This window comes from Apaloderma vittatum, unplaced genomic scaffold (genome assembly GCF_000703405.1).
Source record: "Apaloderma vittatum isolate BGI_N311 unplaced genomic scaffold, ASM70340v1 scaffold17715, whole genome shotgun sequence".
In the NCBI taxonomy this organism is placed as follows: Eukaryota; Metazoa; Chordata; class Aves; order Trogoniformes; family Trogonidae; genus Apaloderma; species Apaloderma vittatum.
In genome coordinates, this window is record NW_009717847.1 from 1,374 (window position 1) to 18,114 (window position 16,741).

Genomic DNA, 16,741 nt, shown 5'->3' on the forward strand with positions numbered 1-16,741 from the left:
TTATACATGTACAATATAGCATCATGCTGATTAATATACATATTAGTTAAATACATCAACTGATAATGGGTTTGTGGCCAAGCTGTTTTGTTTTGTTTTCAGAAAGAAACTGTTCATATACAAGTAAAAAGATTTTTTAATTTAAACTCATATGGAATACCTGAACCACATAAACATCTGTAAACCCTGCTGAGATACTCAGGTCACCCTGGTGCATAACCTGCTGATTCACTTGAAAGGGAACACAGCTCCTACCGGGTGACACGCGAGGCGTGTTGTTCCCAAGAAAATGCATATTTACCAGCATTCACACTTTCAGGTCTAGAACATGAATTTTTGCATCTTAAATCTTGGTTTATACTCTCTCTATTCATCGTCCTCCATCAGAAACAATTCGGTACCTCGACATTGTCATAGATTTTTTCTAAATAAATCGATATACAGTACAAAGTGTAGATAGTGAAACAAATAAGCACATATATACAGTCTTTGAAAGGCATTTTTGTGACCATTTAAGCAGTGTTTAAAGAAAACATTTAAGATAGTCACATTCCGCTGATATCACTGTATTGCAAACTGTCAAGCAACATTTCTTATATTAAACTTGTACTGCATTGTATATTGTACAACAGAAAACGATCATTCTTAAGGTGTGACACACAATGAAAAAAAAAAATCACTAGACTGAGTAAAGTAACCAGCACAGGGCTTAATTTTCCTGAGGTTTGTAAGAATTTTTTAAACAAAAATCACAGTGACCAGGCTAAACTGCAAACATACTGTTAAGTTTTAAATATACAGTTTATACATAAGTTTTGTGCATGGTCGACTCAATTGTATACGTTCACGCTGATGTTTCCTTTAAATGACTCGCCACTGCATAATACTTGTATCTTTTCCGCCTGTGGAGATGAGATGGGTGTCTTCACAGAGAAAATCTACATTTGTTACGTGACTACTATGTCCACCGTACACATGGCTTGGAGCCTAGAAAACACCAAATTAGTGAGAATATAAACTGTCATAAAAACATAACGCTATAATATAACATTTGTGCGACAAGGAAACCAAGGTATCACATCATTTTCTTAAAGTATTTTAATATTAAATTAAATTTTAAATTTAATTGTAGTCTCAATCCCTTAGACATATAGACAAATTTATTGGAAATACCTTACCCTAAACTGTGAACATGGATATGAGAAAAGATGTACTTTGCCGAAATCATCCCCTGTTGATAACAGTTTTCTGCCATGTGATCGACAGACAGCGTTGATATCTGTTCCATCTGAACCTTCAGGCCATACACCTGAAACACAGAAGGACTAATTAAAGGTTTCTATAATGAAAACAAAAGTGACAACTTCCGTTTTTGTTAAAATATTAATAAAGGATTACTTGTTTAAAAGAAAGAAAAAAGATAAAACTATAAAAATAACTGCAGCTGGGTCAGTATGCATACTTCAGTACCAGCAAAAGACCAGATCCTAATAAGAAAAGAAGCACATAAACAAATACGTTATTTCCTTTAGTTAGCAAAATGCTTTTTACTTGAAAAAAAGAGAATTGTCCTGAGTCTAAAAATTTTTTCACAGAAAACAAAGTTACAGCTTTTATTTTCCATTCTGCTTGTGTGTGAGCCAACATACTTTCTTCATGCTATGTAGTCTAAAAAAGTACCTATGTATGAGTCAATATACTTTCTTCATTTTACTAAAGTCTAAAACATATGAAACAAGAAATTATATGGTTTAAAATGTTATTTAGGAAATAATAGATCCCTCAAAATGAAACTGAACATACCATAGTTTTTTAAATGCTGTAATTTTACAGTTTTACTGTAATTCTCCTCCTTCCTCACATACCTTGCTGGTTTTGCACAAAGTGGTGTTTCGAAATTTAACTGTAGGCTCATCCATGCAAGGACCAGATCTATGCACTAATCTTTAAAGCCTCTGAATACTTTCCTGTAATAAATTGTAGCTGTAATAAAATCCAACCAGTTATTGAAATTTGATTTTTTGTATGCAGTATCGTGGGGTCTGTTTTATGGTTTTCATAACTCTTATTTTGTCTAATCCCTACTCAACATAAATGATACCTACTTCGATCTGCATGTAATTCTTCCCAAATAAAGTCTGTATCATTGTACAGCAATGCAAAAGCACTAAGAAGGGATTCCATGTCGCTATAAAGAATTGCAAATTGTTGTAAGTAAAATGAAACACAAAGCACTGATTTGTGGACTGCCCCAGGCTCTCCTGATATGTGTGGAAATGTCTCTTTGCTAGAGGGACAATAAAAAGAGGCTTAAAGAAAAGGAAGGTGCAGAGAACACAGTAACAGCTACTTGTGAAATTACAAACATGTAGAATGAAATGACCCAAAAAACGTCGTTTTAAATAACTCCTTTGACAAAAAGGAGGCTGTAGGAGCATCAAATGCTAACTGAAAAGAGGCAGGAGTCTTCTCAAGAGGTCACTCTGACAAGCTGGAGATAACCTCTAAAGGAAATGGTTTAAGAAACAAGATTGCCACTCTGAAATGGGGAAAGCATCATATCAGGGCTTTTCTTTGAGACTCTGTGCTGTTTAAAAATTTATTCCAGTCCCTCACTGTCAGTTTTTCTGAATATGTAAACTGAATCGTCTTTGCTGAAAAAAAAAAATTCCCCATCCTCTGCAGACGTGAAAAGACTCCATTTCCTTTCTCTCATTTGAAGAATGAGGCCATGCTTTCTTTCTTCTCCTCTTCTCTAAAATTCATTCATTACCTCTCCCAGAACAATACTTAGATGGATAATTATTCTTGCTAGTCAGTACACTATCTGTTGGTCCAACATGCAAAAACCAGAAGCAGCTATTCCAGCTGTGAATGAAGGAGATACTGATAAATGGACGATTACTTCAGGTTTTGCATGGCATTCTTTTCATTACACATCTCACTAATGCATCTGCCTTTCCTACAGCAGTATAATGCTGTTGACTCACATTCAGTTTGCATGCAAGAGTAATCTGATTTTTCTGTACGGATCTGCTCTTCTCTTGCCTACTCTCCTCCACTCTGTATTTGTACAACTGGGTTCTGCTCTTCGAGTGTGTAACCTCCTATCTGTCTCTAAGGATTTGCCTCCTTTATTCATACCATTCGTTCTCAGCACAATTGTTAATTCTGCAGCTTTGTGCCACCTACAAATTATACATGCTGTTTTATCATCTAACACTAATAATATATTCAAGCAAATATAATCTTTAATGTACAGTCTTCTAGTCAGTTCTGAACCCAGCCAGAGCTCTGCTGTGTGGGTAATGATGTCAAGCTTCGCACAGCATCTTAGACTTTTTCTGTTCCTGTTGTTCACCTCAAATACTATTTTTTCCAAAACTTGGCATGTGATATGAACTTATGCCATGGTCATATATGCAGCACAACATGGTCCTTGCAAGTGCATTCAGATAAGTAAATGTTTTAAGACTTTAGTCCTTCACAATTACATGTGTTTGAATCATTAAAATATCGTCCCTTGAACACACTTCTTTGCACGCTCTTAATTTTCAGCTGAAGCATCTCTAAGAGTTTCCAAGCTGACTAATCTGTTCCCATGCTTCAAGATGGGTGTCCAGATCAATGTTCATATCTCCCTTGCATTGGCTATCTTGATCTGTGAGTGCTGGCTTCCAATCTACAATTTACGAGCTTCTTTCTAGCCACTAACTTTACATTTTATCCTCTCCATATAGGCTCCACAGATACTGCACTCATTCTTCATTTTTCCAGTACCTTGCCTGTTCTCTGTGAGGTCCTAAAAATAACTGATGATCATCTCAAGATTATGTTAACCTGTTGTTTTTACAGATACAAGTTTCATCACACTCAGATACTTTGAAAATATTTGACTTGTACTTTCCACTCTCCTTTCATTACTGGCTTAGCCGTCAGATTGTAGTAAATCTTCTAATAAAGATATACTAAAAAAGAAAAAAAAAGTGACGGTTTTTTTAACACTTCAGCCTAGCAGTGTCACCTGTCCTTTCCTCACAGCAGATCAATATTGTCACTGGCCCTTCTGTTATTTCTGTGCTTGTCACAAGTATGCATTTACATTGAGGCTTTGTTTATGTGTCTCCTCAATCCTCCAATAGCTTCTACCTTCTACATTCCCCTTCCTTGTAGGAGAGGACAACAACAGTTTAACCAAATTTGTGGTTTCCTGCCACTTCTATCTTTCCTCTGGGTTGGCTGAGTTTGTGGGCTGCGTGTCACCTAAGGATCTACTACATCTCACCTTTTCTCCAACCTCAGATCTTTTCTAACAGGGCTTTGGATTTTTTGCACTTTGCCTCCCTGAAGTCCATTATTTTCATTGTGGTGTTCTTCTTCCTTCCTATACTAAGGATCACACCTCCCTAATTCCACAGTCATTCCTACATTCACATTTTCAGCAAGTTCTTTGCAACTCCCCAGAATCAAATCTGTAAGAAAATCCCCTCTAGGTGCTTATCTATTTTTTGTATCAGAAGAATTTTGAGAACTTGCTGGTTAGCCACTGTACTGCAATTCCTTTCCCAAAAGACACCTGAATAGTTCAAATATCATATGCTCAGTAATTCCTGTGATTTGACATTCTCCTAGCTATTAAAAAAATGCCATTCATTTGATCTCTAGGGAAGATTGGGCAACAGTATAACACTGTCACCATTAAAATTCCTTTTTTCATCTAAAATTATTATGCATTAACTTTGTAACTTTCCAATCTGAACTTAAGTGTATAGCTACAAATTCTCAATATATATGACATCATGTGCTCTCCTTGTGCATTGTGTATCCTTTATAAGTTATATCCTTTTCCTGTAATATTCCCTTCATTTGATGAACATTCTTACGGTCACCTCTTCTGAGGTGTGACGCTCCTCTCCTGTGATTCTCTATACACCAAAAGCAGCTCTAGATTTTGATAGCACTCTGTTCTGCATAAATTCAAATTATAAAGGAATACTCAAAGTATTTAGCATCTCAGAATATCTGAATCTGCGATGCTAAATGCAAAGAATGTGCAGCTCTGTAACTGTGTGTCAGGTGTACTCAAATCCCAGGAATACGTTAATTGTTCTATACGGTCCTTCATCCCTCATATGAGAAGCACATCATGTCAACAGACAGCCAGTCTTCTTGAGTTTCCTCCTCTTACCAACTCTGCATGTTGTAGTGATACCCAAGCACTGCTTGTCAGTTAAATTATACAAAATTTGGATATGTCTTCCCAGCATACTGCTACTGCCATCCCATCTTTAGGCTCTAAAATCACGTCCTTTCTGGCTGTCTTCAAACACATCAGTGCTTCAATTCTACATGAAACATGGGTGAAAAATCTTCCTTGACTATTGCTTATACTAAATCAGACTCTTCTCTGAAATTCTACCACGGCTTCTTATTTTTTCTTGAGGACTCAAGAATTTGAAGCTTCTTGTACTCAGCTTTGTAACAATCTGTCTAGTCCTGCATGTGTTGTGGAATGAGTACAAAGCTTCAGAGCATTCCAGGGAAAGCTGCTTCTTCAAAGCTGGCACAAGAGAAGTCCTATGGAAACAAACCATCCTGATTTTGTTACATCTTTCTTCTCTCTTGCATTCCTTTCATCTAATTTAATTGCTATATATTGTATCAAACACATTATAAGTACTTAATATCAGCGACTGTTACCCATTTTATGTTTGCACAGTAACCAATGCAAATGAAGCTGGTTTTAGCAAGGGGATTTGGCCAAGTAGATGCCTAACTAAATGATAATTTCATAGAACTAGTACTTTAAATTAAAAATTATGAGAAGCAGCTCTAGCATAGACAGAAAGGGCAGTGTGTGATTTCTTTCTTGTCTCCCACTTATGTTGTAATTTAATACTTATACTTAAAGCTAGCAAGAATATTAAATCAGAGTCTTTCTGGATTGAAATAAGAGGACAGATTGTAATAAAAATGGTGTAACAGAAGTTCTGTATTTTTTCCTGAAATATGAATAGTCATGTTTCATAAGAAAAGCTTGGCAATCTGAGTGTTTGTTAATAAAAAGAATGCTAAGAGCTTGTAAGAGAAAATCTACTTACCAAACACATGGAATCCTAAAGTACAGGTGTAAGTGGCCCATTCTATATCTCTAGTTGTTTCAACACTCACAACTTGTTTACAAGCAGAGGGGATCCCTACAAAAGAAAAAAACCAAAACCACATGATGATAACATTTTTAATTCTCAAATTGTATAGACTTTTGATTGCACCAGATGAATTAAAACATATGGTCTAACTTGGCATTTACATGGTCTCATTTAAACTTTAAATCTCTATTAGACTATCTGAACTTTGCACAAAAGAACTATTTATAATTCTTACTCACAGTATAAGATTTCATAGTCTCCTGAATTAGACACAAGATATTGTGAATTAACAGACCAATCCAGATGAGTAATGAAGCTGGAATGACCCTACAAAGAGAAAAATATTGTATTAACTGCACTAACAGCATCTCTCAACGTGACAGTATTAATACAGGGCTACAGAATGTACTTAAGTTGTTAATATTGAACCAGGAGAAAAAAGGTACTTACTGAACATTTGCCAATCCTAGTGTACTTTCTTCCATTTTCACTTACACCATATATATAAATGCAGTTGTCATGGGAACCTATTGCCAAGAAGTTTCCATCTATAAACACAAAAAAGTGAAGTGTAATTATTCCTGTAAGAAAGAACATAGGCTAATTTGAAAAGCTAGTGTGTCACACACGACAGCAACCATTCTTAAGGGCCTTGATGCCGAAAAATAAAAAAATAAAATTCTATTTTTAATTTTTTCAGCTGCATCTTGATGCACGTATCAAGACTACAAAACAGCAAGTTTATAGAGCAAATATTACTGCTAAAACCACATGACACTTCCCGAAGCAGTTACAGTCCATTCACAGCTAATCTGATTACAACAACCTGTGCGGTTATATTTTTTTTTCTTCCCAGTGAAACCATACTGAGCATGTTGGGGAGGGAAAAAGAAAACTAGAGCTTAAGACACCACCCATTCAGCGCTGCTAATGTTTCAGGGTATATTTATCTTCAACTTCAGTATGGCAAATGGGGAATTATTTTAAAGCAAACCAATCCCAAATTCAATTTAAAAAATCAACACTTTTTTCAAACCAGTAAATAACCGCTCTCAAACCTGGTGAGTAACGCATCACAGACAGCTGTTCGTTCCCATCTGTGTGTACAGTGACTAAATCTTTTGTTTCTGTGTCAAACACAAACCACCTGTTGTAAATACAGAAAGAGGCCAATAAATGATTCCATAAGGAATTTAAATCTACTGTAATCTTGACCAACTTTTCTTCTGTCAAAATAGCATAAGTTTTACACCAAGAAAAGAAAAACAGCAACTGCTACTCAGCTTAGTTTATTTTTATTTTAACACAAGGAGAGTTTCTTTCCCCTGTTTCTTAACCAGAAAAATGATCAGACATTGACCCTGATATCAATCTTCAGATTTTAGTCTGGTTTACTATGTGTCATGCATTAGAAAAAAGTAAGCATTACATATAATGACCCTTTCTTCTTTAATGACCCTTGTCTAGGCTATGCTGATGTTTGAACTGATGCCTACACTAAATCCAAGAGCAAAGGAAAACACCAGCAAGAATCAGAACCATTCTCTTTTGAAAGAAAGATTATCTTAATTATTTTTAAGTTATTATTTTAGTATTTTTAAATAAATTTAATATAAGTGGTTAATCTTAACGGACCAAAATTTAATTTGTGTGAACATGTAGAAAGGACAGAAATAAAAGTTTGCATTTCAATGTGCACCAAATTATTAAAGACAAAGTAAAGCATCCTCTCAAAGCTTCTCCTTTTGATTTATTTTATTCAGCAAATCAAGTAAATTCAGTAACTAAAGTAAATCCTTTATTTTAGAATGATATACACTGTGAAATAATCTTGGCTCATAACCTACAAGCATCCTGTATGTCTTCAGCTAAGTGAAACTGTTTTCAATACTCACAACAAAGTCTGCCCTCAAGTGACATTACAGGAGAGGATGAAGTGATGGTGAAGGCTCTCCTACCTCCTACCACAGGCAGCCAAGGTTAAACCCAGTCTCTGCTGTTGACTCACCATGTGTCCGAGGGCTCAGCCTGCCTTGTAGACAGAGATGCTGTCTTCCACCTCTGTTTTGTCTGTCTTATTTATGCCTTACACTCTTCAGACAGAACAAGTCCCTCAATGTGCATTTTTATACCATGTCTAGCACAGTGGAACATTTGCCAAATTTTTGTTGAAGCCCCTGGTTGTCAAAGCAGTAGAGACAAAAAATCACTTGCTAAATTTTCCAACTCGCAACCTTTTCTGTGTGATTTCCTCTACGCTGCCTCAGAGATCTCTGTACACATGCACAAAGTTAACTCATTATCCCAAACTCCTTTAGCCTGTCCTTTGTCACAACAGACACAAAGGTTTAACATTTAGGCCCCTGGTACAGTGACAGCACCTCCCACATATGCTCCTCACTGCTAAGCCAGGCTTCCTGCCCTGCCCAAATTCATCCCGTCCTGCTGATCTTGGACTTCTACTCTCCCAGGGCAGAAACCATCTCTCACTCCATCTTCATGCAACGCTCAGCAAACGGACTACGGGTGCAAGATTAGGGTTTCAAGGCACCAAGGCAATACAAATAGAAATCATTCTGAAATTCAACAGAAGTCAGCAGGGGATGAATATATGCCATGCACACATCTGCCAAACAAGAACATGAACTTGGATGTAAGCTGGAAAAACCACAGAGTGTTTGTTGGTGGCCAAAGCGTAGCTCTGCACGTCTCACCTGCCGGTCAGTGTCCCGACTGCAACAACAGATGCTGAAGGATGAAAACCTGAAGACTGTGCTGGATCCTAAAATGTGTCAGAAGGAAGCACACTTTTTAATGAGTCCAAGTTAGAAAAAAAAAAACACAGTTCAAGTATCTGCTTCAGGAACAGGGCAAGTCTCTCTCGTCTTCTGGGTAGGTTTTTTTGTTTCTTTGTTGTTGCTTTTTTTCAAATACAAACTTGAGGGGGAAAAAATCCAAACATTTTGAACTGATTGAAATACTATCCAATAGTATTTCCATCTATACAAGGTCACTGTTTTCTTCGCTACCTAAAAATAACTTGGCAAGCGATTTCATAACACTAACGTTGGCAAAGATAGCTTCTCAACGAATCACAAACAAAAAAACTTATTAAATTAGAGCTGACCTAAGAATTAAGTATCAAAACTGCACTTATCTTACTGCCTAAAGGACATTCAAGTACCTTCTTCAACAAAGGTGTGTCTATCCCTGTGCACGGAGGGGGAAGCGTGACTTCTATGCACACCAGCACCTTCTTCAGCATCTGCTTAGTCCAGAATTTGCTAATTTTATTTAATTTCATGGTAAATGCTAAAATATTCTCTTGAATAAACCAGAGGTTGAAACAGTGAATTTAATCTGAGCAGTAACTTGCATTCATAACTACATTAAAAAGCTTTTACATAGATCTCTGACGAAAATAGATTAGCGTGAAATGATTTATTTACCCTAGATAATCAGTCACTGATTTATGAAACATAATTTTGGACAATTTAAGTGGTTAATAAGGAGATTATTGTCAAGATTGGTAACAGAAATTTTGTCTTAAAGAAGCTGTGTGTACTTGAAGGGGAAAAGAAAGAAATCTAAGTCCAGTTGAACAGTCCTGCTGCTGTTGTCACCAACCTTTTTGAAGGAATCAAGGGAAATAAGGCAGTTTTTTAAATGCTTCAATAACAACAGTTCCTTAGAGAATATTTTATATTTGCTAAACCACAGATAAATATTAATTGTGGCTCACTAAGTTGTAATCAGCTAAACTCCAGGTCTGTTTTTCAGAGGACACAAAAAAATAAAACAGAGAAAGCAATGTCCTTTTCTTGAGTTAAGGATTACTTAAGAAAATTTATTTCTGAAATAGCAGCTTATCCAAGTCATAGATTTGTTGCCCACATTATACCTATTTCCACTAATGATATTTCACTATCAACTCAAACTTCTAAATGCTCTCTTCTTTCAACTACAGGAGAGGAAAGTGCCAAATTTTGCACCTTCTCTTCATGACTGTAGGCCCTCCTAAGTATATCATTCCTGTAATAGGAAATACATCAGAAGTGCTGACTTATTCTCCTCGTGTTTTCAAAGTGTATGCAAGTATACAAAAACATACACCTTTACGGTGAGCAGAATAAAGGATCACATTAGTACCTGAAGTTGAATTAGAGGATTACTTTTTTCTGACAAAAAAATCTAGTAGGAAAGCATAAAAAATTGTGCCAATGATTTTACTCTCCACTTCGTGATATTTATAAATAAGACTTCTACAAAACCAGTAGTGCACAATTTCTAAATAATCAAGTAATGTCTCCACAAAAAAAACCCAAACCCAAACAAACCAAAAAAACAAAAAACCCTGCACAAAACAACATACGATAAAGACCAGAAAGGTGTATGTAAAAGTTCCCAGGAGTGTCATTATTTGAATTATTCTGAATCACATGTAAAGGATTGCTGCAACTGAATGTGTTCATATCCCATGAAGTACAATACAGTACACTGCTATTGCTGTATTTCAGAAGAAAAAAGGCATAAGGGGTTTTTTTTGTTTGTTTTTGTTATATGGAGTTTTTTCTTACAGAGTCTACCAAGATAGATCCTGGAAAACTTATTTTATATTGCCTACTGATTTTTAAAATATGCCTTATCACTGATGTTTGTAGCCTGTGCACACTAGTGTTTATTTTATCTTTCATTTGGCATCTTGGTAACAGTTCAAGAGATTCTCAAGCACATTGAAAATTTGGTGCTTCTCAAGATTTGACAATTCCCCTAAGGCCCATCTAAAGTATTTCTAAAGGCTGTAAGGGAGTTAGCTTATTTTCAAATCTAAATCACATCAACGTATCTTAAACCTTAAAATGATAAAGAAATAAATAGGAACATGCAGTTATCTGCTGCCTGTCAAGCCAAGGATTATTGATCCTATTTTTTATATTAAAAGACCTATTTTTATTTTCATTTCTTCTAAATTCTTATATTACAGGCTAATCTGTCTTTATAGCCAAGGCACTGAACTGTGAAAATACAGCTCCACATCTGGGGCAGTAGAACTGTTGATTTGGCCTCTCTAATTAATTTAGAAGCTTCCCACGTCAACAAAAATATGGATCTTGGAACATATGACCTTGTTTAGACAGAATAAATTCCAATATCCACATTCACCAATCATGCATGACTTTAACGAGTGCATGCAACTGGAGTGGGATACTGTGAGACAGTTCAGCAAACACTGCTCTGTTAAGACTCCTTCAACCTGAAGCCACAGGATACACACAGTGCAGACGTGTAAGTATTCAGTAAGTGTTATCAATACCAGCTTTGAGCCTGAAAATGAACAATCTTTTTACGACAACAAAGTTGCATAATTCAAATTTTCAAAACTTCATGTAAACTAGTAAAGTATTATTTACTATATCACACAGAAAGCACTTTTGTCAGCAAAATGAGGGTCATCTCTAAGTTACCAGCTACAATTTGATCTACAAAACACTGTACTAGATATAAATCCATACCAAGTGCTGTTTTCCACTACCTGAAGTACTTTTTGAACTTTTTCACTGTACAGAGGGCAGATAAGAAAGACTGAGAAGGAACTTATTTAGTGTGATCAGTACACCTTCTTCAGAAAAAACAATGCTCACACCTATTTAACAAAATGTAAAGATTCTTTAAAAAAACAAGGGATCATGCCATCTCAAAATAGACAAAAGCAACACTGCTGTCTCTAGGAGATAAGACAATGTCTTTTTATGGATAAATATTTAGAAAAGTGATCACGGGTTAAAAAATTTACTCTAAAAATCAGTTCCTAGTGATGCATGTGGCAATCAAGATTACATGGAAGCACAAAACTGTTAGGAGTCTGCAAATGCACAACTGAGTTCCTATGTACAGGATAAAACAGACCCTCCACTCAGTATTCCTTCCGTACCTACGCACCAAGTTTCATACTAGAGAAAGGAGGTGAAATTCTAAAACCCCCACATTTGTTTCTTTGCGAACAGGATGTGTAAAAATACTAATTACAGAAAATAAATGGAGAAGGGAATCCTTTTCTGTCTGAATTCTATTAGGCTCAGGATAGTACTAATCCTGATCAGAGCTACTTCTAAATAATATTTCCTAGCTTTATCTTTATGGTTCTCTTCCTAATAAAAAAATACAAATGTCAATAGCACTGCACACTTCTATATGGTACACTGTATAGATCTATATAACTTAGGGTTTAAAACTCTTGTTTTAAAGGGTTTTGCATCCATTTTCAGAGAGACCAATTTTATGACTCTCATTTTTTTCCTCAACTTACTACTTTAATATATTTTTAATCAATAATTTTATGAAATACATTAATTACTTGAGAAGTTATGTAAGAGGAGTAGAGTTGTGTTTAATAAACGCATACCTCTATAATCTTGTTCCAGATAGGACGATGAGTAGTAGCATCCCAGAGAGTAATGTGTTTGTCATGTCCACAAGTGAAGAACTGAGGTTTAGAGGAATGGACTGCAAGTCCCCAAAGCTCATCAGTATGACCCTACACAAGCAGAAATGTTTCTTGACAAGGACAGTACCATCAAAAATAAACATGTTTAAACAGGATTAAAATGATCAAACTATATATTAAAGCATTACAAAAATACATTGGCTTGGATAAATGCATAATTATAATGTTATTTGTTGCCCAAAGTAATGCAATAATAAATCAAATAGATGCATATTTATGAAACTGAACTTTAAGCAATACCTTTACTGCTATTACAGAATTAGAAACGCCCTTGTAGGGCAACAGCTTACCTGGGTAATTGGGAAAAAATCCCCTGATAGAGTGCCTTGTAGGACGAAGTTTCTAGTAGTTCCTATTAATACAACGTCCCCTTTTCCCTCTGCTACTGTTCTTATGGGACCAAACTGCTCTGGAATCTGTGATCATAACAGATAAACAGGTAAGTCAGACAAGCGTTGCTATTTTTAAAGATGTATGGTCTAGCAAACGCATTTTAGGAAATGTTGCATAGAGAAATGAAATGGATGAATATATATATATAAATTTCAAAAGTTTATAACCACTTCCATCAGCTCAGTAACTGTCTTTATCCTTATCTATGGAACCCTCCATTCGTATAGATAAACTATGTATTTCAACAAACAGAAAAACTTCCCTCATGCTGCGTTAATTTGATCATATTTTAATTGCAGCTCTGATATCAGACTAAGCATTTCTACTCAGAGATAGTGTCAGACTTTGTATCACTCGTAGTTTCTCCCAAAGTATGTTTCTTTATTGCAGCCTAGGTTCTGAAAGAATCAGAGCAAATCTCCAACATAACATCCAAAGGAAGATGTAAAACTTAAAATAACACGAAAAACACTGTATGAACAAATAAGTGAAAAAGGAGGGCACCACAGTCAGAGACAGCACAACAAACCTGCACCTTATTGTGTGTTAAAAACTGAATTATCAAAACAGACATATCATTCCAGTTGCATATATAATTTTGCAACACTTAATAATATATATTAGAGTTTAAAGCCTTCCTCAGAGTTTTATAATGATTGTTCTCTTATGTGCATTGAATACATAAACAGTCAGACAGTCCTGTCCAAACAAATTTTGCTTTAATATTTTAAGTTCCTTCATAGCAATCAAATTCACTTTTTTCAATTAAAAACACTAATCAATTAATTAATGAAAAAAAATGTAAGTACTAAGCACCTCCCAAAAAATCCTCATATTGTTTTGGAAAAGAAGAAAATATAAAACCACTTTAATATTGTAATACTCTGAAGTGGAAATGACCTCACTTTATTACATGCCAAGAAAGGAGATAACAATGTGAAAAAGTATAAATACAAGATTTGTTTTCCAATTAAAATAGATCTTTAAAAGGATCTATTATGTTAATGAATAGGCTGTCACAGGAATGACCTGATGACTCAAACAATGCTACATTTTACCATCGATTTTCTTTCCGCAGAATAGATGTCCATAAGAAAAAAACAAAAGATTAAAGCTTTGTTGAGGAGACGGCTAAAATTTCATTTTGAGTAGCAGAGCAATTTCAGGATAGGTGATATCACCTCGGTTTTGTGAAGTTTTTGGTAATTTCCATTCCAAGATATCAGCTTTCGGTCTTTTCCACCTCCTGATACTAATGTGCCATCTCGCAGCATGCACAGTGCAAATATTCCACCCTCGTGTGCCCCTTGAACTGCGTGGCTTATTCTGTTGGTACCTGGATAGAAGGAGCAAATATATTACCACTAAAATACTCAGCTTAAAATCTCATTTTTTCCCATTTTTTATCCATTTCTCTATCTGTCAAGGATTATATCTAAACAATAACACTGGTGGGCATGGAATGTTGCCCCAAAATGCTCAGACCCACAGGAGAGATTAAATTAGTATATCTTAAGAAGATATTCCCTCTAACTCAAAAATTGAAAGTACATATACTCAGTCTAGTTCAAATACAAAGTAAAATAGGTTCATTTAAAACTTTTGTGGAGGTTTAAGCTAAACTATTTGACATCGCATTTTGACCTGCAGTTGCATCACACACCTTATGAACAAAGAAACCAGAACCCAGTCACTTGTTATCTTCCAACGATATCATGCAGCCTCTAGACTCCGACCTTGCACCACAACCTCACTAAGCTAAAGGTCTTTGAACATCAGGTGGAAGGTGTTGAATCACTCTCCAGAAGAGCGTATACTACTTTATTGATGAACTTGGCTTGTTCAAGCACCTGCTTAGACTGAAAATACTTTAAAAACCAATACATTAAACTTCTCAGATTTGATGAACCGTTGCTATCATGAAGTACAAAGAAATGACTACTGATGATTGTATTGCCGAAATGTGAACTTTGCATCACAGCATGGCTAACTTCTTGTTTAGCACATGCGAGAGGCTGATTCAGGTTAGGAAGAAACAACTGCTTTTTCCTTTATAAATCCCATTTGCTTCTCTCCACATCTGTGGCTGTAATGTGTCAGTTACAAGTGATTTCCATCAAGACAAGTTTTTGCCAAGGGTGCTCTGACCTGGTGGAAACAGCCTTTGCTTGAACATAGAGCTCTGCATCAAAAATAGTGAAGACACAGAAAGTACACTGTACTAAGACAGAAAAACAAGAACAATAATTTTGTCCAACCCAAAAGAACGGGCAGAGGTGAGGAAATCCTGCAGCACATAATTCCCTTTCACTCCTGGGAAGAAGTGTAGAAGAGGCTGTTTGCAGTCGAGGAAGAAATTAGCACCAGACAGACCTGTCTGCACCAGCAGCTGCCAGAGTCTCTCTTGTCTATTGACAGTCCAAAAAAACAGGCAAGAACAGGGAGAAGATGGGACTACACAATTTCTAAACTCTGTTTAGAGGGAAAAGCATTCAAATGTCTTGCTTTAAACTATCATTGAAAAAAGAAAAGGGAAATATAAGGGGAGCTGAGTTACACACACCAGATCCACCCCTCTTCTCAACAGCAGCGTACTGGGCAAAAAGCACGAGGGTATAACTGGCTGAAAGTCCTTACACGAAAAAGTCCACAAAAACAGCTCAGTAAGGCTCAGTTATGTAGCTGATTCACTACATTGTTTGCCAGGTCTTATATCCTTTGAGTATCTTGAGAGAAGGCACTGAGTAAATAAAAAAGCAACTGTCATCCATATTCTCTCTTCCTTTACTAATAAGGTCTCCTCCAGGGGATTCTCCTTATTCCTATGCAGGGCATCTCACCCACTAAGTAAACGTTTAGGATGTTGTTGCCATTTGCCTTCCGGCAGGCATTGCCTTCTGCTGCCTCAAAAAAAAAACCCTCTTCTTACTAGAAAACACTTTTTAAGTTTGTCCTATCCATCTGTTCTTTTGAAATAAAGCTGAAGAATTCAATTAGACCTGCATATATTTTAGGTTGACGTCCTAGGAAAACAAATAAAGCTATTTGTTGTCTTTTGGAAAGTGTATGTCAATAGGCATAATTTTTGCAAACACTACATAGTGACAATATAGAAGATCATAAATTACATTAACAGTGTTTTTATTATCACATTGATTAAGGAAAATCACTTTTCCTGTCATTTCTCATGCCAGTGAAAGTGATACACGCTGGCATAGCTCTATGAGTCAACATTTGACCATAGGGAACACATTCTATAGAATTTTGTGCTCTAGCAGTCAGGTATATACATTCTTTAGGTGCTCGTAGAGGGAGAATCCAGACATAATCTGCTAGACTGGTCTTGGGAGAGAATTCAAGATAAACAAAATTTATTGTTAAAATGAGGCTACAGACATGTAAAAATTCAGTCTTTTATATTAAAATTTCACTATTAACTTCAATCTTGTCTTACCTTTCCCCCAAACCAAAATGTTTCCGCTTGAGTCTCCTGTAATAGTATCACCATTTTCAGAAAAGGTCACACATAGGACAAACTTTGGCTTCTCTTGTTTCTGCATGGTTGTGAAAAATACACACTCAGAGCAACACACAACCCCTTCATTTCAACCATACATATTTGAGTAATTATTTTAGTTTTATAGCGCTCCATTATTACTTTAATATGTACACAGGAGTCAAACATTCCTACAGG

General features: G+C 35.9%; 1 protein-coding gene across 4 annotated transcripts in view; it reads right to left on the reverse strand.

Moving 5' to 3' along the window:
• Positions 1 to 244: 244 nt before the first annotated feature.
• Positions 245 to 16,741, reverse strand: part of EML1 (echinoderm microtubule associated protein like 1) — a 53,196-nt gene continuing 36,699 nt past the window's right edge. For all 4 annotated transcript variants that reach the window (XM_009870061.1, XM_009870062.1, XM_009870063.1 and 1 more), the window contains 11 exons: positions 16,502 to 16,601; positions 14,229 to 14,383; positions 12,945 to 13,070; positions 12,553 to 12,684; positions 8,864 to 8,931; positions 7,208 to 7,296; positions 6,600 to 6,697; positions 6,389 to 6,476; positions 6,102 to 6,197; positions 1,179 to 1,309; positions 245 to 987 (listed from right to left, as the gene is read on the reverse strand). In XM_009870061.1, coding sequence (XP_009868363.1) covers positions 862 to 987; positions 1,179 to 1,309; positions 6,102 to 6,197; positions 6,389 to 6,476; positions 6,600 to 6,697; positions 7,208 to 7,296; positions 8,864 to 8,931; positions 12,553 to 12,684; positions 12,945 to 13,070; positions 14,229 to 14,383; positions 16,502 to 16,601 — 1,209 coding nt within the window. In that variant the 3' untranslated portion in view covers positions 245 to 861. The remainder of the gene's footprint in view (positions 988 to 1,178; positions 1,310 to 6,101; positions 6,198 to 6,388; positions 6,477 to 6,599; positions 6,698 to 7,207; positions 7,297 to 8,863; positions 8,932 to 12,552; positions 12,685 to 12,944; positions 13,071 to 14,228; positions 14,384 to 16,501; positions 16,602 to 16,741) is intronic.